Source organism: Notolabrus celidotus, chromosome 22 (assembly GCF_009762535.1).
Source record: "Notolabrus celidotus isolate fNotCel1 chromosome 22, fNotCel1.pri, whole genome shotgun sequence".
Lineage (NCBI taxonomy): Eukaryota > Metazoa > Chordata > Actinopteri > Labriformes > Labridae > Notolabrus > Notolabrus celidotus.
Window position 1 is genome coordinate 4,650,470 of NC_048293.1, and position 25,989 is coordinate 4,676,458.

Below are 25,989 nucleotides of genomic sequence, written 5' to 3' on the forward strand. Positions count from 1 at the left end.
ATCTTATAAACATTAGAAAGTTAAATAAGATCAGTATAATAATCAATAAAACCAAATAATTACAAAACAATACAATAAAAGAATTACAATACAATCAATTTAAAAAATCTGATAAATATTTGAAAAATAAAATAAGATCATCACATTAAAATTAAATCAGATTAATTTCAGAAAGATAAAATAAGACCATTACAATAAAATCAATTTAATAGAATAATTACAACAAAATCAGATAAATAACAGAAAAATAAGATTAAATGATTACACAAAATCAATAGTATAAAATTGGATAAATACCCCAAGAATAAGATAACAAAAAATAAGCTGGAATGTCTTTGAAGGTTCTCAGTCATCCAGGTCATGTTAATTCAAAGCTTGATCCACAAGGCAACTGGACTGGTAGAAATTCTTGAAGACGTTTCACCTCTCCTTCTAAAGAAGCCCTCCAGAGGAGAGGTGAAACGTCTTCAAGAATTTCTTCCAGTCCAGTTGCCTTAATGATCAAGCTTTGAATAAGATGGAATAAAATCATCATTCCAATTATTCTAAAACATTGGTAATAATGTTAATAATGCAACAACATCATTCACTTGAAACATAATGATCCTTGTGTCTGTGTGAACAGGACAGTGGGGATTATCCTCTCACCATGCCAGGGCCCATGTGGAAGAAGTTCCGCTACAACTTCTGCGAGTTCATCTGCGTACTGATCCGCCAGTGTCAGTACAGCATCATCTACGACGAGTACATGATGGACACGGTGATCTCCCTCCTCACCGGGCTGTCCGACTCTCAAGTGAGAGCCTTCAGACACACCTCCACGCTAGCAGGTAAACACTTTGCGTCATGAACTGCTTGTAAGGCCTGATGTAGAACAGATATTAAGTGAGTTACACACTCTCTAAACTCTGGAGCATGTCAGTCTGTGTTTTTACTGCAGAGTCTTGATTACGTGTTGTTTGTGTCTGAGCAGCGATGAAGCTGATGACAGCGCTGGTGAACGTGGCTCTGAACTTGAGCATTCACCAGGACAACACGCAGAGACAGTACGAGGCGGAGAGGAACAAGATCGCAGGGAAACGAGCCAATGAGAAGCTAGAGCTGCTGCTACAGAAGAGGAAGGAGGTTTGTAGAATGAAAAACATTGAATGTTTAAGATGGAGCTTCAAACTTTTGACTTTCTGTCTTTAACTTTTTACAAACTTGGTTTATTTGATTTGTGACTGTTTAAATTCTGTATCCGTGTTTGTCTCTGCAGCTTCAGGAAAACCAGGATGAAATCGAGAACATGATGAACTCCATCTTCAAGGGAATCTTTGTGCATCGATACAGGTACACCGCTTGTTTTTGTTGTTGTTGTTGTTGTTGTGAGATCACTGCTGTTTGCAGAGTGACTTCAGACTGACTGACCTCATCAGCAGTAAGACTTACCTTCAGCTCTCCTCTCCTAACACACACAGTGTCGTGTGCTGCCTTATCCCCTCCCATTTAACCTCTCTGTGTCTCATCTTTTGACAACAATCGTCAGCAGCACCTTTTTTAAAAAAAGAAAAAGAAAGAAGAAAGGTACTTTATTGATCCCCAGGGGGGAAATTCAATTTTTTTCCACTCATGCTATTTTGTGACATGCTACACATACAGTTTTTTTGGTGTATACATACAATCATGCACACACATGCAGTGAACATGCTTAGGGAGAGATGTCAGAGTGAGGATACTGCCGTCAACCAGCGCACCAAACCTCCATCGAGCAGTTGGGGGTTTGGTGCCTTGCTCAAGGGCACATCGGCAGTGCCCAGGCAAGTGAACCAGCCACCAGTCCACTTGCCAAGCTTCGTCCATACTGGGACTCGAACCGGCGACCCTTCGGTTCCCAAGCCGAGTCCCTATGGACCGAGCCACTGCCGCCCCAAAGACACCCAAATAACACAACTCACACTATGAAATGTTTACAAGACTTGTTAATGATGAATTGTTCCACAATGATCCAGAACTTAGATGAGTGCAGAATCACATCTCCAAACTTACCACACATCCCTCTTTAAACTGCCACAATGGGGAAACGGAAAATAAAGATTTTAATAATAAAAGATCAAACAGTACAAACAAAACTTACTATGCCTAAGAAACTAGATTCAAAAGAAAACACACAGAGAAGACGTGCAATGATCCAAGGACAGGGGAAACAGAGGCACTAAATACACAGAATAATCAACACAGGTGTGGACATAGGTGAAACTAATGCAGCGCCGCCTGCAAGCTAGTTCAGGCAGACAACTGGAGCTGCACTCATTCATACTGACACGTCATCATCCTCCCTATCAGCTGATCTCAACATCCTCATTGGCTATTTAAGCTGCAAGTCTCCCTGTCTCTGCCTCTGCTCTGCCTCTGCTTTGCCAGTGCTCCTGCTGTCCTGCTCAGTGCTGTGTGAAAACTTTGTACTCACCTCCTCCCCGGCATCCACCTGCAGGCTCCAAGGGGGTTAGTCCTATCTCATTACTCCTGATGTCTGCATTTAAATAATCTATCAGGAGTAATGAGGTTTGGAGCCCATACGCCAAACACAATACTGTATGCTGCAATAAACTTATCTTAAGTAAACGTGAGTTGTCTGACTGAAATCAGGTTAATCAAACAGAGGGAAACATACAAGGACAGGAAGTTCAACTAAACTGGAAACACAGGGATCAAGAGCTAAATACACAAAGGACAACACAATACATGGATCACTCAACACAAGGAAGACATAGGATAAGTAATACAGACAACAAGGCAGGAAACACAAGGAATAAACCAAACTAAAGATCAACTCATGACAGAAACAGCGCTATAAGTTCATACTTAACACGAGACGTAGCTCATCAATCAGTGCAGGACCTCGCACAGAGCATGTGTCAGACCCTGCAGGTTATCAGACACAGAGAGGGACAAGAGATCGTACAAATCACTGATAATGGATGGTGAACTTGTGAAAGTGGTTACTGGGGCAGCCCTGGCATCATCAATATGTGGGAAACACTGTTATATAATAATGATTGCATCCATTGTGCTCCTATTTTTCCAGAGATGCAATCGCTGAAATCCGAGCCATCTGCATCGAGGAGATCGGCGTGTGGATGAAGATGTACAGCGACGCTTTTCTCAACGACAGTTACCTGAAGTATGTCGGCTGGACGCTACACGACAGAGTAAGCCTCCACACACACAAACACAAGACTGTTTCATCTTTAAGTCCATGTTTTCTGAGCCCAGAAGGATCTACTCTACTTTTATGTTTTTAACTGTCTCTCTCTCTTCTTCTTCTTTTTGTCAGCAAGGAGAGGTGCGTCTGAAGTGCCTGAAGGCTCTGCAGAACCTGTACACAAACCGGGAACTTTTCCCCAAGTTAGAGCTTTTCACCAACCGCTTCAAGGTAAAAGAATAGAGACCAGAATCATAAATACTTCTGCAGAGCTGAGTGACGCTCAGATGTTATGATGTTATGCTGCTCATGTATTCCCTATTCTTTCATGTCTGTGTCAACAGGATCGTATAGTATCAATGACACTGGATAAGGAGTATGATGTGGCTGTGGAGGCCATCAGGCTGGTCACTCTCATCCTGCAGTGAGTGACTTTAAAGCTTGTTGACTCCTTGATCTACATTATAATACTTAATTATAGTGTTCTTTAATTTCAGCTGATTAAGTAAACTTGTGTTCACTGTGACTCATTTTGACGATCTCTTGTAGGGGCAGTGAAGACGCTCTGTCCAATGAGGACTGTGAGAACGTGTACCACCTGGTGTACTCGGCCCACAGACCCGTGGCTGTCGCTGCCGGAGAGTTCCTGCACAGAAAGTAAGTTCATCCTGAGACCTTGTTGAATCCATCTCAATCAAAGTTGGATCTTTAATGTTGTAAAATAGCGGTTCCTTTTGTCTTCATTTGCTTAATTCACTCCTCTCCTCCCTCTCCATCTCTGTCTCTGTCTCTCAGGTTGTTCAGTCGTCACGACCCCCAGGCAGAAGAAGCTCTAGCGAAGCGCAGAGGGAGGAGCAGTCCAAACGGAAATCTCATCCGCATGCTGGTGCTCTTCTTTCTGGAGAGCGAGGTAACATCAAGAATTGAGGATGCACACTTAAAGATGCATACTTAAGGATGCACACTTAAGGATACACATTTTGACACTTCTATTTAACATGCAGCACTCTATTTGCTATTTACTATTTGCTCGAAACTTCGATTGCTGCTCATTTCAAATGAGTGTCATTTCATCCTTTTTGTGTATTTGACACAACTTGTGGGATGCAAATTAAAAATGTATAACAACATGATCAATTATTAAAATGTGCTCCTGTTTTTGTAAACAGCCAATACAAAAGTGTCACATTTGATTTATAAAATCCTGCTGAGCTAAAGCTAAATGTCTCCATCTATGAAAGTGCTGATCACGTGCTTCTCTTTCTTCTTTGCGTTCAGCTCCACGAGCACGCAGCCTACCTGGTGGACTCTCTGTGGGAGAGCTCTCAGGAGCTGCTGAAGGACTGGGAGTGTATGACTGAACTGCTGCTGGAGGAGCCAGTGCAGGGAGAGGATGGTGAGACCAACATTTTTCTTTTTCCTCACGTCTCAACTTTGCTGCTGAAAACCAGAGAGGATGATGCAATCACATCTCGTTCCTTGAAACTCTCTCTCTCTAGACGTCCCTCTTTAAGTCCCCCTGTCTGTCTCTGATGCTTGGTAACACTTTGTCTGTCTGTTTCCACAGTGCTGTCAGACAGACAGGAGAGTGCTCTGATAGAGCTGATGGTGTGCACCATACGACAGTCAGCCGAGGCACACCCACCTGTTGGGAGAGGCACCGGCAAACGGGTAGGTGAAGTACACACACTTAAGACTTTAAAACACTCCGTCGAGGGTGAGCAAGAGTCTTGCATTTTCATCACTTGTCCTGCATCCAGCAAATCAGACGATGTCCCACATTTGATTGGCTCTTGTTTTCAAAAGTGTTTGACATTTGATCATAAGCATTGTGTTTGCTCATGCAGGTGCTGACAGCGAAGGAGAGGAAGACTCAGATAGACGATAAGAACAAACTGACCGAGCACTTCATCATGGCTCTGCCCATGCTCCTGTCAAAGGTAAGACCTCCCTGAGAGCCGGCCTGCAGCAGAGAGCTCTGAGACTCTGATCAATGAAGATGCTTGATGTTTCATGAGAGTTTGTTTCTTCATATGTTCTTTTTCGACATACTCTAAGTCGTCTGTTTTTAATTTCGTCTCTGCAGTACCAGGCAGACTCGGAGAAGGTAGCCAACCTGCTGCAGATCCCTCAGTTCTTCGACCTGGACGTGTACAGCGCCGGGCGCATGGAGAAGCACCTGGACGCGCTGCTGAAGCAGATCCGGCTGGTGGTGGAGAAGCACATCGAGGCAGACGTGCTGGAGGCCTGCAGCAAGACCTACAGCATCCTCTGCTCCGAGGAGTACACCATCATGAACCGCGTGGACATCGCCCGCTCGCAGCTCATCGACGAAATGACGGACCGCTTCTCACACTCTGTGGAGGAGCTGCTGCAGGAGGTATGATGAGGGGGATTCAAAAGTGATGGGTGGAAAAGTTTTGAGGCGTTGGGATGTTCAGATGCAGACACAAAATCAGAACATTTCTGTTTTGATTCCAGGCTGTTTTTTAATTGTTTTTACTGTAATCAGTGTTTCTGTCTGCAGTTTGTTAGTGGATGTTTAAGTTCTGTGTGTTGTCCTTGTGTCCTAACTTGTGTTTTTTATTCTGCAGGCTGAGGAGGCTGATGATGACGACATCTACAATGTTTTATCTACTCTGAAAAGACTCACAGCTTTCCACAAGTAAGGCCGAATAGTAAAACTCTTCTGCCAACTAAACTTGATGTCTTATCTTCCCCCGTGAGATCTAATGTGTGTTCCTCTCGTCTCTCGTCTCAGTGCTCATGACCTGACGCGGTGGGATTTATTCGGGAGCTGTTACCGGCTCCTCAAGGCGGGCATCGAGCAGGGCTCCATGCCGGAGCAGATCGCCGTGCAGGCCCTGCAGTGCTCCCACTACTCCATCCTGTGGCAGCTGGTCAAGATCACAGAGGGGGCTCCGAGCAAGGTGAAGCACTGGCCTCACTGACAGAGCCCTAATACTCTGATCACAGCTTCCTCCTCAGTCACAGGCACAGAGTTAAGAGGGCTGCGTCTGAGCAGCTATGTCACCCAGAGGGACGGCAGCTTATCTGTATCTCTGCAGAGAGGGTCAGCTTAGGTGTAAAGATCAATGTAATTATCAGACAGAATACTGAGCCCCGACTCAGGGGCCGGTCCCTGATCTATATCGTTTAGCACTGCAGAGGCATCAGAGCCTCAGGCTGCTGTTCAGTTATGGACTGAAGCCCAAACCTCTGAAGGAGTTTAATCCTGATCCACTGCTGGGGCTCCCGGAGCAGTCTAAGGAGAAGGATGGTCTCATAGCAGAAGTTCAGTCCTTCCTCTCTGGTCAGGTTTTGATGTTCCCAACCTTCACATGTACGACTATTATATCACTTTTTCCTCACCATCAAACAGAGATGCAACATGAAATTATTTTCACATGAATCTTGGAGAGCAATGTGTTTTACATCACACATGAGGCAAGATGGGAAAAACAAAATATGATACACGTGGAATAAATGCCCTCCATGATACGTTTGCTACAGCCTCTATGGACATGGTGACAAACAGTCGAACACAGGATAGACTAAAATGTTCTCTCCTAGTGGTTAAATGTTAAGATTATTCATACTTTATGAGATAAAACTTTTTGGCACATTTGCTTGAGTGGCAACATAATTATTGATTGCTTCTCAAAAAGGTGTGCCATCCTTTGTTTGTTTACAAAACTAATGCGAAGTTTATTTGCTGAATAATGATAATAATGATAAAATGAGATAAATTGAATAACATGTAAAAAATAAATAAAGTAAATAACCCATTCAATTCATATAATAACATGTAAAAAAAAATTGATATAACATGTTAAAAAATGAATAACGTACAAAAAATTAATAACATGTTAAAAAATAATAATAACACATCAAACTGATTAAATAACATGTCAAAAAATGTATAACATGTTAAAAGAATTATGTAACATGTTAAACAAATTAAATAACATGTTAAAATATTTAAATAACAAGTTGAAACAATTTAACAACCTTTTAAACAAATTAAATAACATGTAAAACAAAATGTCAGAATTAAATAACATGTTAAACAAATTAAACAACATACTGAAAAATTAGATAACATTTAAACAAATTAAATAACATGTTAAATAAAATAAAGCAGATTATTCCCATTCTCACGTCACTGGTCATTTACAACCGTCCACAGTGACTGTGTCAGCATGATAAAAAGTGCCTGCTGTGAATTTTAAAGGCTTTTATCTGACATTATTTTACCCTTTGGAGAGAACGTCATCATCTGTGATAGCTTAATAAGTCTGCTCACACTCTCTATCCTCCCATTACTGAGAAACCATCACACACAGGAGAAGAGAGGCGTGATGATCAGATGAAGGTAGTTTGTGGATTAACTGTTCATAAGGTGAAAAATGGAGTACAATTAAAAATGTAGAAGTTAGAAAAAAAAGTCTAGAGACATGGTGATACAGTTAGTCTGCCTGTTTCTCATATTTGAATAGATGCAGTTAATTAATCACAAAGCTTCAAAGTAATTAGATTCATTTTCTATGTCTTAACATCTCTAATGATTAGCGACCCGATGCTTGCTCGTATTAAATGCATCAGAACGGCGTCATACAGATACTGATCATTAAGAAGTGATCGGTCCACCGTGCGAACGCTGCTCTCTGAAAAGACCAGCGTCAACACAGATCGATCACTCCTGCTGCCTCAGTGCAGTCAGCTGATGATGAATGAAAATCATTACAGATTCATTACTTCAATGGGGCAGTTAGTCAGGGCCACACATTAAACCTGACAAATAACACTATTCAATATCCATTTCAGTCACCGCCTTCATTATTTGTTCACTTCACTAATGCTGTGTTTGTGTGTCTGTCTCTGTGTCTGTCTCTGTGTGTGTGTCTGTGTGTCTGTCTCTGTGTGTGTGTGTGTCTGCAGGACGACCTGGTGGCTCTCAGGAGAGTGGTGAAGTCGTTCCTGGCTGTGTGCCAGCAGTGCCTCTCCAACGTCAACACACCGGTCAAAGAACAGGTAACAACACACACCTGTAGGAACCTGCGTACACATCATCTGTCAGTAGATGATTATAAGTGTTGATGTGTGTGTGTTACTGTCAGACATGTTTGGATCGAGGATATTAAACAAAACAAATTAGAAACACTGTAAGTCACACTCTGATCGACATGTTTGATATTTCTAGGAAGGCTGTTTAGCCTTAAAAAAAGAAATCCATCAGCGCATTTTTACAACTGGAATGATCAAAAAATACAGGGTAGAGTTAGCCTGGCATTGTCAGGAACAGCCGTATGCAGGAGTGCCTCTGGAAACAATTGGACAGACTTACAACCAATCAGAGCCACACAGCTTGTAATGTAGTGCAGAGCAGTAGAAGAAGAAGGAAACAGGCAGCGGAATCCTGATCCCTGACTTGTGCCTCCTTGTCCAGGCCTTCATGCTTCTCTGCGACCTGCTGATGATCTTCAGTCACCAGCTGACGTCTGGCGGGCGGGAGGGCCTCCAACCGCTGGTCTTCAACCCGGACAGCACCCTGCAGAACGAGCTGCTCAACTTTGTCCTGGACCACGTCTTCATCGACCAGGACGACGAGAGCCAGAGCATGGGTGAGAATCAGCTGACAGTTAGGAATCAGTCTGAAGACAGTTTCAATAATCCCTGTGTTCCGTGATTTGACTTGATATTGTCTTCTGTCTGTAGAGGGAGACGAGGAGGACGAAGCCAACAAGATCGAGGCGCTTCACAAAAGGAGAAATCTGCTCGCAGCTTTCTGCAAACTCATCATCTACGACATCGTGGACATGCCAGCTGCTGCCGACATCTTCAAGCACTACATGAAGGTGGCTGTTTTATCTTTACCGCCTGTAATGATGTAGTGTTAAACTGTTAGAGTCAGAAGTGTATGTAGTCAAATCAAGATCACATAGCTGTGTAATCCTGCATTTTAAAACTAATGTGTTCTTCTGCCTCAGTATTACAACGATTACGGTGACATCATCAAGGAGACTCTGAGTAAAACCAGACAGGCGGACAAGATTCTCTGCGCCAAGACTCTCATTCTCAGTCTGCAGCAGGTGAGACATGGACGAAAAGAAGGTTTCACACATGTACTGTGCTTTTGTGAGCACGAAAACAAACACTTTGTCTCTGTGTGTGTGTTGTAGCTGTTCAACGAGCTGCTGCAGGACCAGGGACCAAACCTGGACCGGACGTCGTCCCACGTCAGCGGCATCAAAGAGCTCGCTAGGCGCTTTGCCCTCACCTTCGGCCTGGACCAGATCAAGACCAGAGAGGCTGTTGCCACACTGCACAAGTAAGAGACTACGAGTGATGACGTCTTCCCTCAAGGGGGCGCTAGACTATTATCAGATTTGCAGTCAAAAGACAAAGTAGAGAACAGTTGATTTTGGAAGAATATTTTTATAAAGACATTGAGCGTAGCGTTTTGTTCAGGCAGGCCACAAAGTCAAGCTCGGCCCACAGGACATAAGCTGCTCCTAAAGCTCAGCTGATTACATCAAAGCATCCAATGGGCAAATACCAAAATGGGTGTTCTATTTAAACTTCTCTAAACACCTCAGACTTTACCTTTCCACACAGGCACCTGGAAGGGCAGGGAGCTCCCAAAACAGAGCCATACCTCCTGTTTTGTTTTGTACCCCTGGGGCTCTTTGCTGCTGCTCTCCCTGCCTTGGCTTTTGATGTATGCACATTGAAGAGAAGGGACATTAGCTCTTCCCACCTTAGGCTTTGCCCTTCCACACAGGCACCTGGAAGGGCAGGGAGCTCCCAAAACAGAGCCATACCTCCTGTTTTGTTTTGTACCCCCGGGGCTCTTTGCTGCTGCTCTCCCTGCCTTGGCTTTTGATGTATGCACATTGAAGAGAAGGGACATTAGCTCTTCCCACCTTAGGCTTTGCCCTTCCACATAGGCACCTGGAAGGGCAGGGAGCTCACTAAACAGAGCCATACCTCCTGTTTTGTTTTGTACCCCTAAGGCTCTTTGCTGCTGCTCTCCCTGCCTTGGCTTTTGATGTATGCACATTGAAGAGAAGGGACATTAGCTCTTCCCACCTTAGGCTTTGCCCTTTCACATAGGCACCTGGAAGGGCAGGGAGCTCCCAGAACAGAGCCACACTGCCAAATGTAACTTACTGCATGCAAATAATGAATTCTTTTAACGAGAGTGGTCCTGACTAAAACATATTTTCGCAATTTAGGTTAGTGTAATCATGTGAAGAGCTTTTCTGCATAACCAAGCATTTGGAAATGTCAATTCAGCATCCTTTAAGTCAAAATCAAGAATTTGTCTCTTAAGTATAAATATGTTTTCTTTTCCATCATCCAGAAACATTGCATTTTGTCCTGTTTCTGTCTGTTTGTTACTTTTATTGTATTTCCTTGTTTTTCTCACTGATGCATCTCTCTGTTTTTCCTAATCTACCTCTTTCTCTGCCTCTCTCTCTCTCTCTCTCTCTCCCTCCCTCTCTCTCTCTCTCTCTCTGGCTCGCTCGCTCTCTCTCTCTCTCAGGGATGGCATAGAGTTTGCATTTAAGTACCAGAACCCTCGAGGACCAGAGTTTCCCCCCATCAACCTGGCCTTCCTGGAGGTCCTCAGCGAATTCTCTTCCAAACTAATCCGCCAAGACAAAAAGACAGTGTAAGTTTACCACTCTATCTTTTTTACACCTCAAAGGCAAAATAAAATCCCTCGTGTCCCGTGAATGATAAAGTTTATAATAAATGATTCACGTTAAAATGCTGCGTGCCTCCACAGACACTCGTACCTGGAGAAGTTCATGTCAGAGTCGATGTCGGAGCGTCGGGAAGACGTGTGGCTGCCTCTGATCTCGTACAGGAACAGCCTGCTGACGGGAGGAGACGAGGACCACATGTCGGTCACATCCGGGTCCAGCAGCAAGGCCGCCTCAGTCCGCAGCAAGAAGGGGCGACCGCCGGTACACAAGAAACGCATCGAGGGTGAGGAGAGAGGGTGCTGTACAAAAGACGAGGGTCACTCTGTTTGTCTTTTTCCTGTTACTGATCCTGTGAACGATGTTTGTTTGTTTTCAGAAGAGACCAGTGTGGAGGGCTCGTGGCTGATGCGTAATGACACTCTTCAGACACCGGGAGCGCTGCAGACTCCTCAGCTCACATCAACAGTCCTCAGAGAGAACAGACCAGCAGAACACATGCCAGACCCCGACTCAGAGCCTGGATCAGAGAACGACTTTGTACACAAGTGAGTCTATAGGGGAGAACGGGGTTGGTTGTCACACTTTTTACTGTTTTGATGATTTCTCATTATCAAAACATCTTTCAATAGTCATTCCTACATTAAATTGAAGCTTAATGTGTTGGCTTGAAATGTGTATCCCTCTCATTTTCCAACTCATTGTAACAAAGAGGCAATTTACTATCAAATACACTCTGACACATAGTGTGTGACAACCAACCCCATCACGGGGTTGGTTGTCACACACTATGGGGATGGTTGTCACACACTATGGGGTTGGTTGTCACACACTATGGGGTTGGTTCTCACACACTATGGGGATGGTTGTCACACACTATGGGGTTGGTTGTCACACACTATGGGGTTTGTTGTCACACACTATGGGGATGGTTGTCGCACACTATGGGGTTGGTTGTCACACACTATGGGGATGGTTGTCACACACTATGGGGTTTGTTGTCACACACTATGGGGATGGTTGTCACACACTATGGGGTTTGTTGTCACACACTATGGGGTTTGTTGTCACACACTATGGGGATGGTTGTCACACACTATGGGGATGGTTGTTACACACTATGGGGATGGTTGTCACACACTATGAGGTTGGTTGTTACACCCTATGGGGATGGTTGTCACACACTATGGGGTTTGTTGTCACACACTATGGGGATGGTTGTCACACACTATGGGGATGGTTGTCACACACTATGGGGTTGGTTGTCAGACTATGGGGTTGGTTGTCACACACTATGGGGTTGGTTGTCACACACTATGGGGTTGGTTGTCACACACTATGGGGTTGGTTGTCACACACTATGGGGTTGGTTGTCACACACTATGGGGTTGGTTGTCACACACTATGGGGTTGGTTGTCACAATGGTATTTCAATGGGAAAAATCTTTTAAAAAAGGCAAGAAGGCAGAACTAAATTTGAAAGTTTAATTGCACTGACAAGTGATAGGCCTACATAACTTAATGCATTTTAACATAAACTGACCAAGGAACATGAACAGGAAACACATCTTTAGGCCGGTCTATATAGCAACATAAAGAACTAAACCAATAGGCCGAACAATATCAGCCAACTCAACTAGGCTACATGCAGTCACTGTCTGAGTCACAGTGATGGCAAATGTAGGGTCTGCGCACTCCAACTCATTTCACCATGCATGATTTTGCCAACATAGGGGTTGGTTGTTACATGTGACAACCAACCCCAAAGAGAATGTGACGACCAACCCCAACTGGAATTTTTTGCTAGCATCAAGGCTAACAACCATCTAACAACTACTTAGCTAGCTAATAAAAATCTAAACTCTAGCTTTCCCCTCACACTTTGTAAGGGTAACACTTGTTTTGTTATAAACCCATCATTTAAAAGCCTAGAAGAAAAATACTGAGGAGCTGAATATTTACAATTTGACATGAAAAACACAAAAAGTCCTCTAACCTCAAGTTCAGCTGTCTTACTCCAGAGAAGACTACGTAGGTGAGCTCTGATCCTAATTCTGGAAATGTCCATACCCCAATTTGAGAGACAGCGCCCTCTGGTGGCGAGATATAACGAGTGTGCCAACCAACCCGTGTGACAACCAACCCTGTTCTCTCCTACACATAATGGAAATATTCACTTGAACACATACAGACGCATCCACAGAGAATGACTTCAATTGATCTGTCAAAACTATTTTTATTTAACAATATTAGTCAAGCAGCGACCTCTAGGAATAAAAGGATAAGGTCAAGGAGGAAGTGCAAAAGCTGCAGTTCCATGAGTGGCCACTCGAGGCTGGCACCCAAAGCGAGTCACTCCCTATAGATCCCCATGCTAACACTTTCCAGCTGAAACAAATGTGTTGAACCCTGATACATAAGATGTTTTTTAGCTCTAAAGCTCACCTACCTGTTAATGACAACCATGCAGGGTTGACATTTTAATATGAGTCACCAGAATCATTGATATGAAGGCTGAAAGTTACACAGAAAGAGCTTCACAGCTTTGCTTTACAAGCGAGTGCCACTAAATGTCTAGCCTTCACCTCTTCTAGTTTGAGTCCCTGGATCGGACCTCTTGGGTATCCACTAAAGTAATTTGTTTGTCTGCAGCCCTCAGATGCAGATGTCGTGGCTCGGCCAGCAGAAGATGGACGAGGTGACCAGGAAGGACCGGACGGGCTTGAACTACATCAAGTCACGCAGCAATCAGGGCGTCCGGCAGACTGTGTAAGTGTTAGAGGCTCACATGGTGAAGCTCTCTTCCTCCACTCTGTTGATTTTAAAAATCCACCACACCTGCTCTCGTGAAAATGATTGTGTGTTTTCTTGTGTGTTCTGTTTCCAATCAGACGTGGGCTGATGGAGGACGATGCAGAGCCCATCTTCGAGGACGTCATGATGTCATCGCGAGGCCAGCTGGAGGACATGAACGAGGAGTTTGAGGACACTATGGTGATCGATCTGGTCAGTGACGTTTCTTCAACACATTTGACTCTGTGCAGTTCCAGAGAGGAAATGAAAGGAAATGAAGATCCTTGTCTTGATTCATTCTTTTCTAAATGTTTCCTACATGATTTATGTTCTCTGCAGCCGCCTTCGAGGAACAGACGTGAAAGAGCGGAATTAAGACCGGACTTCTTCGACTCTGCAGCGATGATTGAGGACGAGTCGGTGAGTCAAACTTTATTACATTGTGTCCGCTCTTGTTCTTACTTCCTTACTTTTTGTCTATTTTCCCCTTTAAGATGTTAAACTCCTTTAAACTTTAGCTTTAGGACAAACTAGTTCACCCTGTCTTCTTTATTTTAGCACATTTAGCGTCAGTCCAGTGGAGAAGTTACAGTGCTTACTGTCTTGTATTAATATCTGTTGGTCTGATCGCTGTCCTTCTCTGTTTCAGGGATTCAGCATGCCCATGTTCTGATCTGGAAGCGGCAAAGATCCTGAGATCAGGATTCACATCAGGAGTAAACAGAAGAAGGAGGCGCTGTTTGGGATAACCTGCCAATCAAACTCCTAAAAAGAAGAAGAAAAAAACATTGTCAAAGTACTTTTCTCTTTCTAAAAGACATGATGGAAGGACGTTTGTCAAGTGGACCCTCTGATGGATCCCACATCGGCTGGATCTCACCTGGACGTGTGCAGCGAGGACCAGCTCTGAGGATCTAGAAAATTCTCCGTAATCTAGTCGAATTATTCAAGAGGTTCGTCTTGCTCCTGTTCTTCCTGTTGGTTTAGCTCTTGTTAGCGGTAGCTGTGATGGCGCCTCAGCTGCCGACCAATGAGTACTTGCAGCTCTTACGGTTCTGTGTTCCACAGATGTTTTGTTCCGCTCACAATCAGCAGCGCAACACTCTGTACAGCCCCTTCTTTTATGCCCCCCCCCTGCCCCCCTGGATCTGTCTGGTAAATCAAACATAAAGAGGGTCTCAAAGTACTTCAATGTTCTATATCTTTGCTCTTATTAGCACCCACTGAACCCCCTTTCCTCTCACTGTCCGCCATCTGAGTCCTCGTGTGGTGCTGGTGTGTGACGTGGGTGTAAATTGTTGATGGTTGAGGAAGGCGCTTATGCACACTCAGACCTGCTCGGAGGAAATGATGTAAGTGTTTTGTGTGTGATGTCAAAGCTAAGCGAGTGTTGTCAAAAGAAGCCACACCCCCCCAACACTGGACCGAAATATGCCCCGCCCTCTCAGATCTGGGACATGTACACACACACACTCACACACACCCTCGAATAACTGCTTTTAAAGTAAAAAAGTTTTAAAAAAAGACAATAAACATATTTTGAATTCTGTAGCTTTAGTACTAAAGTTTTAAATCAAGTGTGTTTTTGTTTCTGTCTGATGTTTGTACAGCTTTTTTCTTGAATATGTATCTTGTTTGTTGCCAAATTGTGGCCTACATACTTACAGTATATTCCAGCCCCTCCCTTTACACCTGTATCTCATATCTAATGGTTACCAAGCTCAGATTGTTGCTGTGGGATACCAGCTTTTGAAGCGCTGTGCGGTGTGATTGTAACGTTTCACAGTTCAGTATTACAGCAGATTCTCTGTATCGTTCACTTTTCTGGTCCATTAAGTTCTCACACCTGCCTACAGTGTTAGCTGATCTGAGGAGTTGAAGGTTTGTTGTTCTTATTGTTCATATCAAGTGCAGTGATGGATCTTTTGGTCTGACTGATTCGTTTGAATGTGTTTTGAATGTTTGCAGCCATATCGTCGTTCACCCTCTGTTTGTTCATCATTCCCCTTTCCTTGGCTGGCTTGGCAGTCGTCCTGTAAATATCAGAGACAATTGGATCTTTTCTGCAGTGCAGTTGACATCAGTTGGCCTAAAATGCTCTAAAAGCCTGTTTTCTTTTGTTTTCTTTTCTGTGAACCTAAATTCTTTTTAATAAAATAAAATCTGTAATCAATTTAAGCCTGTCTTCCATCCTTCTTTACATCTTCTGTGTTGCTGCATGTCAATTCAAACTATCAGCTGTCATGCAATTTTACTGATTTGTGACACAAGACAGTAAGTTGTTAATAAGAGATTATCTTGTGCGCACAAGATACTTACAGGAGATAATTATCTTGTATTAACAATACTGTAAATGCACAAGTTCTTGCTCATACAAAATGATTTAAAGTGTACAAGAAAACGACCTTGTTATACAAGATACTTATCAATCAAAAAAATCCTGTGGGCACAAACAATTAGCTGTTCAAACAAGATTATCGGTCGGGACTACTGCCTTTATACTTGGGGCGCATGATTTAACCACTAGGCCAAACTGGTGCCCCCAAAACAAGATCATTCACACCAAATAATCCTGTGCACACAAGCTAATTGTCTTGTCAAACAGAACAGTAAATAAATCAATCAATCAATAAAACAACCAATCTTTATTTTTACAACGCCAAATCACAACAAACGTTATCTCAAGACACTTTTACAAACATAGGAGGTCTAGACCACTCTATGTCAAATTAGGAACAGAGACCCAACTTCAAGACAGGGTAAGACTCAGCCTGACCCCACCTTAATCCACCATGAGCATTGCACATCGCAGTATTTAGCTAGTTACAGTGGTGAGGACAAACTTCCTTTTAACAGGCAGAAACCTCGAGCAGAACCAGACTCATGTTAGACAGGCAACATGCCTTGACCGAGTTGGGTCTGGAAAGAGGGATAGAGGAGAATATGAGAGAGAGGTGATAGTGATGAGACAAGAAGTAGAAGCTGTTGCTGCTGGAGTCCAGAACGTCCGCTGCAAGAGGACGTCTCCTGCAGCTCAGAGGGACCTACGAGACAAGGGAGCTCAGGGACTCTAGAAAGGTCTATGGTTAGTAACTTTAATGGGACAGGGAGAGTTAAAGTAAGTGATGAGGGGGGTTTGGGGGAAGGGGGTGAGCTAGGATCCCAGTGTGTCAGTGCGCCACTTCCCCCACAGTCTAGGCCTATAGCAGCATAACAAAAGCTGGTCCAAGCCTGAGCCAGCTCTAACTATAAGCTTTATCAAAAAGGAGTAAACAATGATCTTGTTTGAGCAAGACAAGAGCTGTTAATGAGATAATCATCTTGTGTGCATAAGTTATGGCTCTCACAAAATAATTATCATGCACCCAGGAGAAAGTTATCTTCTAAAACAAGATAATTATCAAGGAAGAGACCCTTGTGTGTACAGTACAAGACAACAGCCTGCTCACGAGATAATTATCTTGTTTGCACAAGATAGTTCTTGTCTACACAAAATTATCATGGGCCCAGGAGAAAAAGATCTTGTCGAATGAAAGTTATCAAGTAAGAAACTCTTGTGAGGACAAGCCTGTACATGCAAGATAATTCGCAATCACACAAATAATCATCCTGTGCACACAAGATAATTATGTTGTGTGGACACATATTGGACAAAGCAGACATTTTTTTAATCACTCTTTTATTCTTAATAAAACCAGAATTTTTAGGAGCACATCATGTGGAGTATAATGATCATGTATTTAAAAACAACAACACTATATTGAGTCAAGATAGAAACCATTGCATTGTTCAAAGTAAAGACAACACTCTCATTGAAGTCTGTGATTTATTTCACAAACAGCAGAGCAGAGCCTGCCAGAGAGAAAGGCACAGTTTCAGGGTGTAGGGATGATTTTTCTTGACCTTAATAGAAGACATCAAATGCCAGGAGTGCGTCTGATAGTACAAACTACTGTACACAGCAGACAAAAACAAGACCTAAATACAGTACATTATTCACTGTGGAAGAGGCTACATACAGTATTGCATCATCTATCTGTCCTAACATTGTGGCGAGTGCCTGCGTTCACTGGCAATACCTTATCTGATCTTTCAGATACATCTTGTTCTTATATGTCAACCCATACCTAACAGTGACCAATATGGCCAGTACTGATAGTGGATTGGCTTTAATGTGGTGTGTGACCAACACTGTGAAATGTGTCAGGATGTTCCTTTAAACATTTTGCATATGAAGAAGAAAGACAAAGACACATACGCTGACTTTGTTTAAAGAGTTCTGATATTTTTGTGTGGTAAATAACTGTAAAATATGACAACATAATCTGCTTAGCAGGCAGGTAGTTATCACAGGGGACCACTGCAGTTCATCTGAATGGGGAACGCCAAAGTGAGTGCCTTTAGTTAGTGTCAATGGGAAGAGTTTCACAGAGGAATGTTGGCGTGTTTCTTCCAGGGGTTGACCTGCTGTTTGCTGGCCAGCACCTCCAGATCTCTGCAGATCTTCTTACGAGTGCTCGATGGCTCGATGATGTCATCCACGAAACCTAAAAACAAGCATTTGGAAGTTAAGACACTTCTGTAGTTAAGGAACATCAGGGTTCCCACTTTTTTCTAGAGATCATTTTCCAGGACATTTTCAGTCATGATAAAGTTGGTATGACAGTCTAAATTTAGTTCCTAATTTAGTTCCTAAATAGTCTAATATGTTCCTCTCAGTGGAAGTCTACATTGAAGACATGTAGTCTATGGCTATCCATGAAATCATCTCTTACATGCTTAAAAATGATGGCAAATTGATTATAGAATAATGCAACCACAGATGTACAGCACTTCACTTTATTAGTGCAACCAAGTAACAATGATGGGCAACTCTCATCTCAGCTTTCTCTTTTCTCAAAAAATATAAAAATAGCTAAGAAAAAAAGCTGCCTTACTGAAATAAATAAGTAATAATAATAATGAGAGGATCAGTGCATGAATTGACGTAAATAGATCTGAATGACAAAAATGGCCACAAATGTTGAATGGGGATGTGTTTTTTTTAACCTTGTTAGATCGCACACAGTCATGTTGGAACAATTTTCCAGGACTTTTTACTTTTTCTCCCATTTTCCAGGTGTTTTCCAGTACTGGAAAACTGGTCAACTGTTTTCCAGGTTTTCCAGGACGCCTGGGAACCCTGAACATGCATCAGTAAGGATAGCAGATTCTAACCTCTGACAGCAGCTGGGAAGGGGTTGGCGAACTTCTCCACATATTCAGCCTCAGCTTCAGCCTGGTTCTCCTTTCCTCTGAAGATGATCTGCACGGCACCCTGGGAAAGAATGAGAGCAGATCATACAGAGTGTCAAATAAACAGATGAAAATTAATTTAAAAAAGAGGAGCTGCAGAAAAGAAGAGAATCTGTTTGTACCTTAGCACCCATCACAGCAACCTCAGCTGTGGGCCAGGCGTAGTTCACGTCTCCTCTCAAGTGTTTGGAGCTCATGACGTCATAGGCTCCTCCATAAGCCTGGGATACACGGACAAACACTAACATTAATTCAAATGTCTTGTCTACGACTCAACTGCATCATGACTTTGTCTACCTAGTTTGAAACACACATCATTTGTTGTACACTTGGAAACATTGAAAAAAACGATCATGTATTAACCTTCCTGGTGATGATGGTTATTTTTGGGACTGTAGCCTCTGCAAAAGCATACAGCAGTTTGGCTCCGTGTCTGATGATGCCTCCGTACTCCTGAGCGGTACCTGTTGATGACATCACAGCAAATGTGCAACATGTCAATGCAATGAATAGAGTAGTCCTGTATTTCTAATGAGGCCGGGTTAGACAATATTTAAGAGTGTCTCTGTTACTCCCACACTACAACCTGCTACTGTAGACATGAATGTGTGTATGAACTACTGTTAACTGGCAGCTTCATAGTTTCTTGCTTTCTTTGCAGGTAGATAGCACCATCTGTCTTCAGCCACAGACTCTTATATCACATGTAAATATCTTCTCCTGATAAAAATGTAAACGTCAGAGTAAATTCACAGTGATATTTCAAAGAATACCTGGCAGGAAGCCTGGAACGTCAACAAAAGTGATGATGGGAATATTAAAAGCGTCACAGAAGCGTACAAAGCGGGCTCCCTTCACTGAGGAGTTGATGTCCAAACAACCTGATAAACAAACAGAGATAAATGCGTGAGCAGACACAAACACACTATAGGTAGATTATGAATAAACATGTTCTTCACTTTTTTTAACTCACATTTTCAACACTGTTTGTTTGTATCTTTTAAAAAATAAAAAAGTGAGAGTGGTAGGCAAACAAGCATCAATGAGGGTGGTCGGTATTTTGAGGAATAATAGAAAAAATTAAAGCTCCAGTAAAGAACTTTGGCTTTTGTGAATTTTGGCGCCCCCTGTGGACAAAGTGGTACCTCTTAACATTTTGCTATTTTTTTCCTTTTCATTGCATTTTTTTTAAACATAAAATCTTATCCTTTCTTTTAACAGTCATTTGTGCCACTCATTGAAAATGTTGAATGAAAAAAAGACGTACCCTGAAGGTAATCAGTCCACCTGACACCTACCCTCCAGCAGCAGTTACAGACATTAAAAATATCGCCAAATAAACAGTCAGTCTTCATGCTGATGGGGTTCTTTTTTTTTTCGGTAGGTCATAAAGAGACCTAAGTTTTAATTTCAGTCTGTTTAATGAGTAGTCCAAAACTCCTCACAGGAGCTTTAAGATAAAAAAAAACTATTTTTATTTATTTTATTTTACCAGGTAAGTCAATTGAGAACTAATTCTCATTTACAATAACAAACCTATTAAATTTTGATATTTAAAAAGAGAAAGTCAATAACTTAAAAACAAATGAGCATTTTTCCAATTTTGTTGTTTACAGCTCTTTGTTGTTATTAAGCACTTTTATCTCAGCATTTTTCAACAACACTTAAATTTGGAATATTTCTCCTGCCTTGTTTTGATTTTCCTTCTCTTTAATGTCTGTAATACGCGTCTTTAAAAACACCTTTCTCACTTCACAAACATTAAAGCTCCTCCAACATCTTACTCACCAGACGCCACTTTGGGCTGGTTACCAACGATGCCTACAGTTCGTCCGTTCATGCGGGCGAATCCCACCACGATGTTTTTTGCATAGCTGGGCATAATCTCAAAGAAGTCTCTCTCATCCACGATCTAAACATGAGCACCAAAGAGGAAACTTGTTCTACTTGCAAAAAAGACATCTGTTTGAATAGAACACAGTGTGAGGGTTTGTGTTTGTGCACATACTGCTTGAATGATGTCCAACATGTCGTAAGCTTTAGTCGTCTCATCTGGGACGATGGTGTCCAATGAAGGTACTGAACGGTCACTAAAAAGGTAACATGACATCAGACATGAGTTAGATATAAGTCTGTGACTGGTTGTGCTGGGAAAGAGAGGCTGAGGTGATTGGTTACCTGGGGTCATGGCACTCCCTGATGGGTGCGGGGTCTCGGTTGCTTAGTGGTAAGAAGTTGAAGAACTCTCGCAGGTTGAGTAAGGCGTCAATGTCATTCTCGAACGCATGGTGAGCCACTCCTTAAAACATGAAGCAACGTTAGGTTGGGGAATTTAAAAAACAAGCTTGCATCCTCAACAAAGCAACACAAGAAATAACACAGAGGTAGTAAAAATGTTTCAACCAGAACTAACCAGACACAGTTGTGTGTGTTTTAGCTCCACCCAGCTGTTCTTGAGTCACGTCTTCGTTGGTGACAGACTTCACAACATCAGGCCCCGTGATGAAAAGGTACGATGTGTCCTATACACACACAAACACCAACACAAACACAAACACACAGCTGTCAGGCCACTGGAGTCAATAATTACACGTGTCACCTCTAACTTCAAATGTTGTGGCCATAATAATCTCAAATCAGAAGAATGCCACCTGGCTGAATTTAAACATGAGTGTGAGGGGATTAACGACAAATACAGAATGGTGTTTTATCTCTATGTATGCAGAAACCTACCTTAACCATGAAGGTGAAATCTGTCAGGGCGGGGGAGTAGACAGCGCCTCCTGCACAGGGACCCATGATCATGGAGATCTGAGGGACAACTCCTGAAGCCAGCACATTCCTCTGGAAAAAGAGAATGGTTTGTTTTTAGACTTTTATTCAAAATGACCAAAAAGTTTACTTGATGTGATTAACATATTTCAAACTATACAACAACAGCTGTGTGAAATGTCAATTAAGAACACGAAAACAACAAAATACCAAATAATGAAGCCAAAAAGTTAATTGTTTTATGAAAACATGTGCTCATTTTAGATCTGATGCTAGCAACATGTTTTGAAAAGACTGAAACACTTAGATTAAATGTGATACTAAAAGAAACATCTCCCAGCTAATTAGGATAATTTGTAACAGGTTTGCTAAATGACTTTCCAGAGAGGCTATGTCTCCAAGAAGTAAAGATGAAAAGAGGTTCACCACTGTGTGTGAGAGTCAGACTGCATGAGCAAAAAAATGTCAAAGTCATGTTCCTCAGCTTAAATTTGCAGAGTTTGGGGATTTAATCATCTACCGTACATAATATAACTGAAAACAAATTAAGAGAGTCTGGAGAAATCTTTTTACAAAAGGGTCTAAAACCAAAAACTGGCAGCACTGCGTTGAAAACAGAGATAACTCTGTAGTGGAAATAACTGCATGGGCTCAAAACCTCCACCAAAAACCATCCTTTGCAGATACAGTTTGTCACTGCATTCACAAATGGAGGTTAAAACTGTAGAAAGCAAAGAGAAAACCTCATACAAACATGATCCAAATACATCGGCAACTTCTTTGGATCCAAGCGCATTTAGGATAGACTGGAGCAAGGTAGAAAACTGACCTGTGGTCTAGCAAATCTAAATATGACATTCTTTTTGGAGATCATGGACGCTGCGACCTCTGCTCTCAAAGGAAAGGGACCAACTGACTTGTTATCAGTGCACAGTTAAAGAAAACAGCATCTCTGATGGTATTGGGATGCGTTAGCACACATAACATGGGTAGCTTATCTGAGAAGGCACTATTAATGTTGAACAATATATTGAGGTTTTGGAGCAACATATGCTGCCCTTGCATATTTCAGCAAGACAATGCAAAACTAAATTCTGCACGTATAACAACATCATGGCTCCTTAGTAGAAGAGTCTGGGCAGTTGTACACTGATATTAAAGTTTGAGAAGCATCGTTTTGAGAGTATGATATCAGCTAATAATCAGGGACAGCCAAAGGGGGGCTTTTCAAAATACCCATACCAGGAAAATATCGGCATATCCAGCCAAGGACTCCACTCCTTCCTGGATCCGAGCTCCTCCGGAGTCGTTCAACCCAATGACTGGGGCTCCAACTGTCATGGCTTGGTCCATAATCTGAGCACAGAAAATGTATACTCAGTGAAATGAGTATTTGAAAAGTCTGGATCTGACGCACAAGAACACATTCAGGCATTCAGTAATACTTTCATTCTTGTTTACTGTTCAACACTGCGGCTGGGACAGACTTTTTAATTTGCCACACACACTCCACAGCGTCTTAGTGGTGTTTACCTTACAGATCTTCTGTGCATGCGCTCCAGACAGACTGCCACCAAACACTGTGAAGTCCTAAAAAAAGGGAGAGACAGATCAAAATAAATCCACTATTCAGCATGTCAAACCAAGCTGCTGTGTAAAAAGTTCTGTGTGGGACTGTTTATGTGTAATTACACACTGTACCTGACTGAACACATAAACCAGCCTGCCGTTGATCCTGCCTCGGCCTGTCACCACGCTGTCACCGGGGAACTACAGCAGAGAGAGAGAAACGGGTACAATAACACATATTCTAACAGATGAAGCATGATGTTGTCAACTAGTGATCTACTCACAGTTAGGAATATCTGTGGTGGAGTGTAGGAGCTTCAAGAAGTACCTTGGCATGAGTGTTGATGATGTACTGTGCAGGATAGCTATACTTGGAGGCTGTCTCTGATTTATTTATTTTCCAAAATTGCTTTAGTTGTAACTTTGGCCCCCTCGCACTTTTTTTCCCCTTTCTTTTTTCTTGTTCTTCTTTGTGTGTTTGGTTAGGTTGTCTTTGTATTGTTTGTATTGCTCTGTGTATTTTTATGTTTTCAATGCTGTCCCTATAAGATAGTGTAAAACGGACACTGTCCACTAGACATATGATCTCTTTTATATTTGCATAAGCTTCCCTTTTGACAATTTCTAATTGTTTGCTTTATTATGTGTCTATATTGGAAAAATTCAATAAAAACATATATATTACAATAAAAGAAACGTGTGATCTACATGTGCGACTTGTTACCTTGTTCCTGTCCTGCTCCATGCCAAAGTCAGAGCAGCGATGCTCCACGAACATGTCCGTCTCCACAAAGGAATCAGGGTCACACAGAAGCTGAACTCGCTCCCTCGCTGTCAGCTTACCCTGGAATGGACAACACCAAATGATTATGTGTTTTCATCATTCAGTCATTTATCTTTTCTTTACCTGACAAATAAATCACTTCTTACTCTTTATTATGAAGTCATATTTACTCTAAATGTCTACATATCACTTGGTGGATTACTGGTACTTGTATTGATCATCTGTCACAATAAAAGCATGGACACACTGTAAAGTGATCTATCTTGGGTTCATCACATGGGCTGTCACACTGGGAACTTTATGTATCTGTTTTCTTAGTTTTCTGACTCAATAGTGTTGTACAAAAGGTGCAGGTAGACACAATTCAGGACAACAGTGCCAGTTTCAGGTGACACCTTAGTGCATTTCATAACAGTTATTAGGATGTGGTATTAATCCTTCAGATCAGGGTCACCTATTTGTTACATGGGGTTGGTGCAGCTTTGAACCTTGAACTGGGAATCAGCAAGATGGGTTTTGTCAAAAGGAGGCATTGATTGAACTAAATACATCACGTTACAGTAATTTCTCTGACATAAAGTTTTCAAAGGTCACTTCAAAGTGTGTAGGAAAACATTAACACCCCATCAGCCACCTCTCGTCGGCCGACAGCCCTCAACCAAGCCTTAAAACCTAAACCCCTCCAGCTGCCTTTTAGGTAACAGAGAACTGCATTCATGTTAGATTCAGTGCATATTCACATCAAACAGAGTCCATGTGTGCTGACTTTACCCTTTTGTGTTGTGCATCTATTCTCTTCTGACCTCCGCCGACAAGCGCCGCCTTACGTTTCTTGTCAATCCTCTCCTTAACGGACAGGTGGCTGGAACAATACCACCGGCAGTCCCGGAGCAGGTTAGTCTGCGGGACTGGAGCAGCGACTGCTCCATATTTCACCGGCGAAAAACTCCTGAAAGAAGTCCTTAGCCCGTGTATTAGTCCGCAACTGCTCCGAGCCACACTGAAGGCCGCCATCATTGCCGTCTGAGTTCCAGGATGACAGCGCTTCCGGAATGAGAGACAGGGATTTGAGCCAATGGCAAACGGGGGGCGAGCTCTCACAGCCAATCAGAAATAAGGATTCAGTTGCAGGGTGAGTAGGCGGGACCTGGAGAGGTATCCGGTTTTCTTGTAGTGAATTTTCTGCATGTAATCTCAAAGTCATGATTTTGCAGTTCTCAGCCCTGAGTTTGGCCTCTTAGGTGGAATTTTCCTTACATTGTCTGCCTGTTAGACATTACCCCCGAATATGATCAAATATAAACATGAATATAACAATATTTTTGGCACTGCTTGTTGGCACTAATCCTGAAATGTGAATGGCTCGGGCGCCTGCAGACCCTGTGTATGTAAAAGGTGTTTATTACTTTCAGAGACATGTTATTGGAGAACAGGTATTGCAGCGTATTAGAAAATGCTGATTGCAATAACTCAAAAGATATATGTAGAGAATGTGTGTATGTTTAAAGCACTATATTGTTTTATACTTTGTTTATACTGATCTATCCTTTAGAACAGGGGTGTCAAACTCATTACAGTTCAGGGGCCACATACAACCCAATTTGATCACAAGTGGGCCGGACCTGTAAAATCCTAACATATTAACCTATAGAGAAGGACAACTCCAATTTGTTCCCTTTGTTTTAGTGCAAAAAAGTACATTCTGAAAATGTTCACAATACATGAACTATATATTTTTTTTACAAAAACAGCTGTTGTATTTTTCACCATAAATAGTCTCATATTGGGGCCAAATAGTATATTCTTTAACCACTGAAACCTGCTGCGAACACACCAAGCACACAGGTTTCCAATTCACCTGACACACTGAGTGTTATGTT

The 25,989-nt window shown here is 42.3% G+C and overlaps 2 protein-coding genes across 2 annotated transcripts in view; one reads left to right on the plus strand and one right to left on the minus strand.

Moving 5' to 3' along the window:
- Positions 1 to 15,488, plus strand: part of stag1a (stromal antigen 1a) — a 66,950-nt gene extending 51,462 nt beyond the window's left edge. Inside the window, exons 7-32 of the mRNA XM_034674821.1 lie at positions 626 to 830; positions 974 to 1,125; positions 1,259 to 1,332; positions 3,068 to 3,191; positions 3,317 to 3,415; positions 3,529 to 3,608; positions 3,734 to 3,841; positions 3,980 to 4,094; positions 4,463 to 4,580; positions 4,752 to 4,855; positions 5,032 to 5,124; positions 5,271 to 5,564; positions 5,779 to 5,849; positions 5,946 to 6,114; positions 8,126 to 8,218; positions 8,634 to 8,808; positions 8,903 to 9,042; positions 9,175 to 9,276; positions 9,367 to 9,515; positions 10,734 to 10,862; positions 10,980 to 11,182; positions 11,276 to 11,444; positions 13,549 to 13,665; positions 13,788 to 13,902; positions 14,029 to 14,109; positions 14,339 to 15,488. Of these exons, the coding sequence (XP_034530712.1) occupies positions 626 to 830; positions 974 to 1,125; positions 1,259 to 1,332; positions 3,068 to 3,191; positions 3,317 to 3,415; positions 3,529 to 3,608; positions 3,734 to 3,841; positions 3,980 to 4,094; positions 4,463 to 4,580; positions 4,752 to 4,855; positions 5,032 to 5,124; positions 5,271 to 5,564; positions 5,779 to 5,849; positions 5,946 to 6,114; positions 8,126 to 8,218; positions 8,634 to 8,808; positions 8,903 to 9,042; positions 9,175 to 9,276; positions 9,367 to 9,515; positions 10,734 to 10,862; positions 10,980 to 11,182; positions 11,276 to 11,444; positions 13,549 to 13,665; positions 13,788 to 13,902; positions 14,029 to 14,109; positions 14,339 to 14,362 (3,303 nt within the window). The 3' untranslated portion in view covers positions 14,363 to 15,488. The remainder of the gene's footprint in view (positions 1 to 625; positions 831 to 973; positions 1,126 to 1,258; positions 1,333 to 3,067; positions 3,192 to 3,316; positions 3,416 to 3,528; positions 3,609 to 3,733; positions 3,842 to 3,979; positions 4,095 to 4,462; positions 4,581 to 4,751; positions 4,856 to 5,031; positions 5,125 to 5,270; positions 5,565 to 5,778; positions 5,850 to 5,945; positions 6,115 to 8,125; positions 8,219 to 8,633; positions 8,809 to 8,902; positions 9,043 to 9,174; positions 9,277 to 9,366; positions 9,516 to 10,733; positions 10,863 to 10,979; positions 11,183 to 11,275; positions 11,445 to 13,548; positions 13,666 to 13,787; positions 13,903 to 14,028; positions 14,110 to 14,338) is intronic.
- A 2,013-nt stretch (positions 15,489 to 17,501) lies between these two features.
- On the minus strand, positions 17,502 to 25,159 carry pccb (propionyl-CoA carboxylase subunit beta). Its single transcript, XM_034675333.1, has 15 exons — positions 24,881 to 25,159; positions 24,050 to 24,169; positions 23,458 to 23,526; positions 23,290 to 23,346; positions 22,999 to 23,112; positions 21,718 to 21,828; positions 21,398 to 21,506; positions 21,163 to 21,283; positions 20,993 to 21,074; positions 20,773 to 20,896; positions 19,758 to 19,865; positions 19,348 to 19,448; positions 19,107 to 19,205; positions 18,907 to 19,006; positions 17,502 to 18,236 (listed from the first exon to the last, which is right to left on the minus strand). Exons 1-15 carry the CDS (start codon positions 25,124 to 25,126, stop codon positions 18,115 to 18,117), a joined length of 1,683 nt encoding a protein of 560 aa, XP_034531224.1. The 5' UTR covers positions 25,127 to 25,159; the 3' UTR covers positions 17,502 to 18,114.
- Between the last annotated feature and the right edge of the window lie 830 nt (positions 25,160 to 25,989).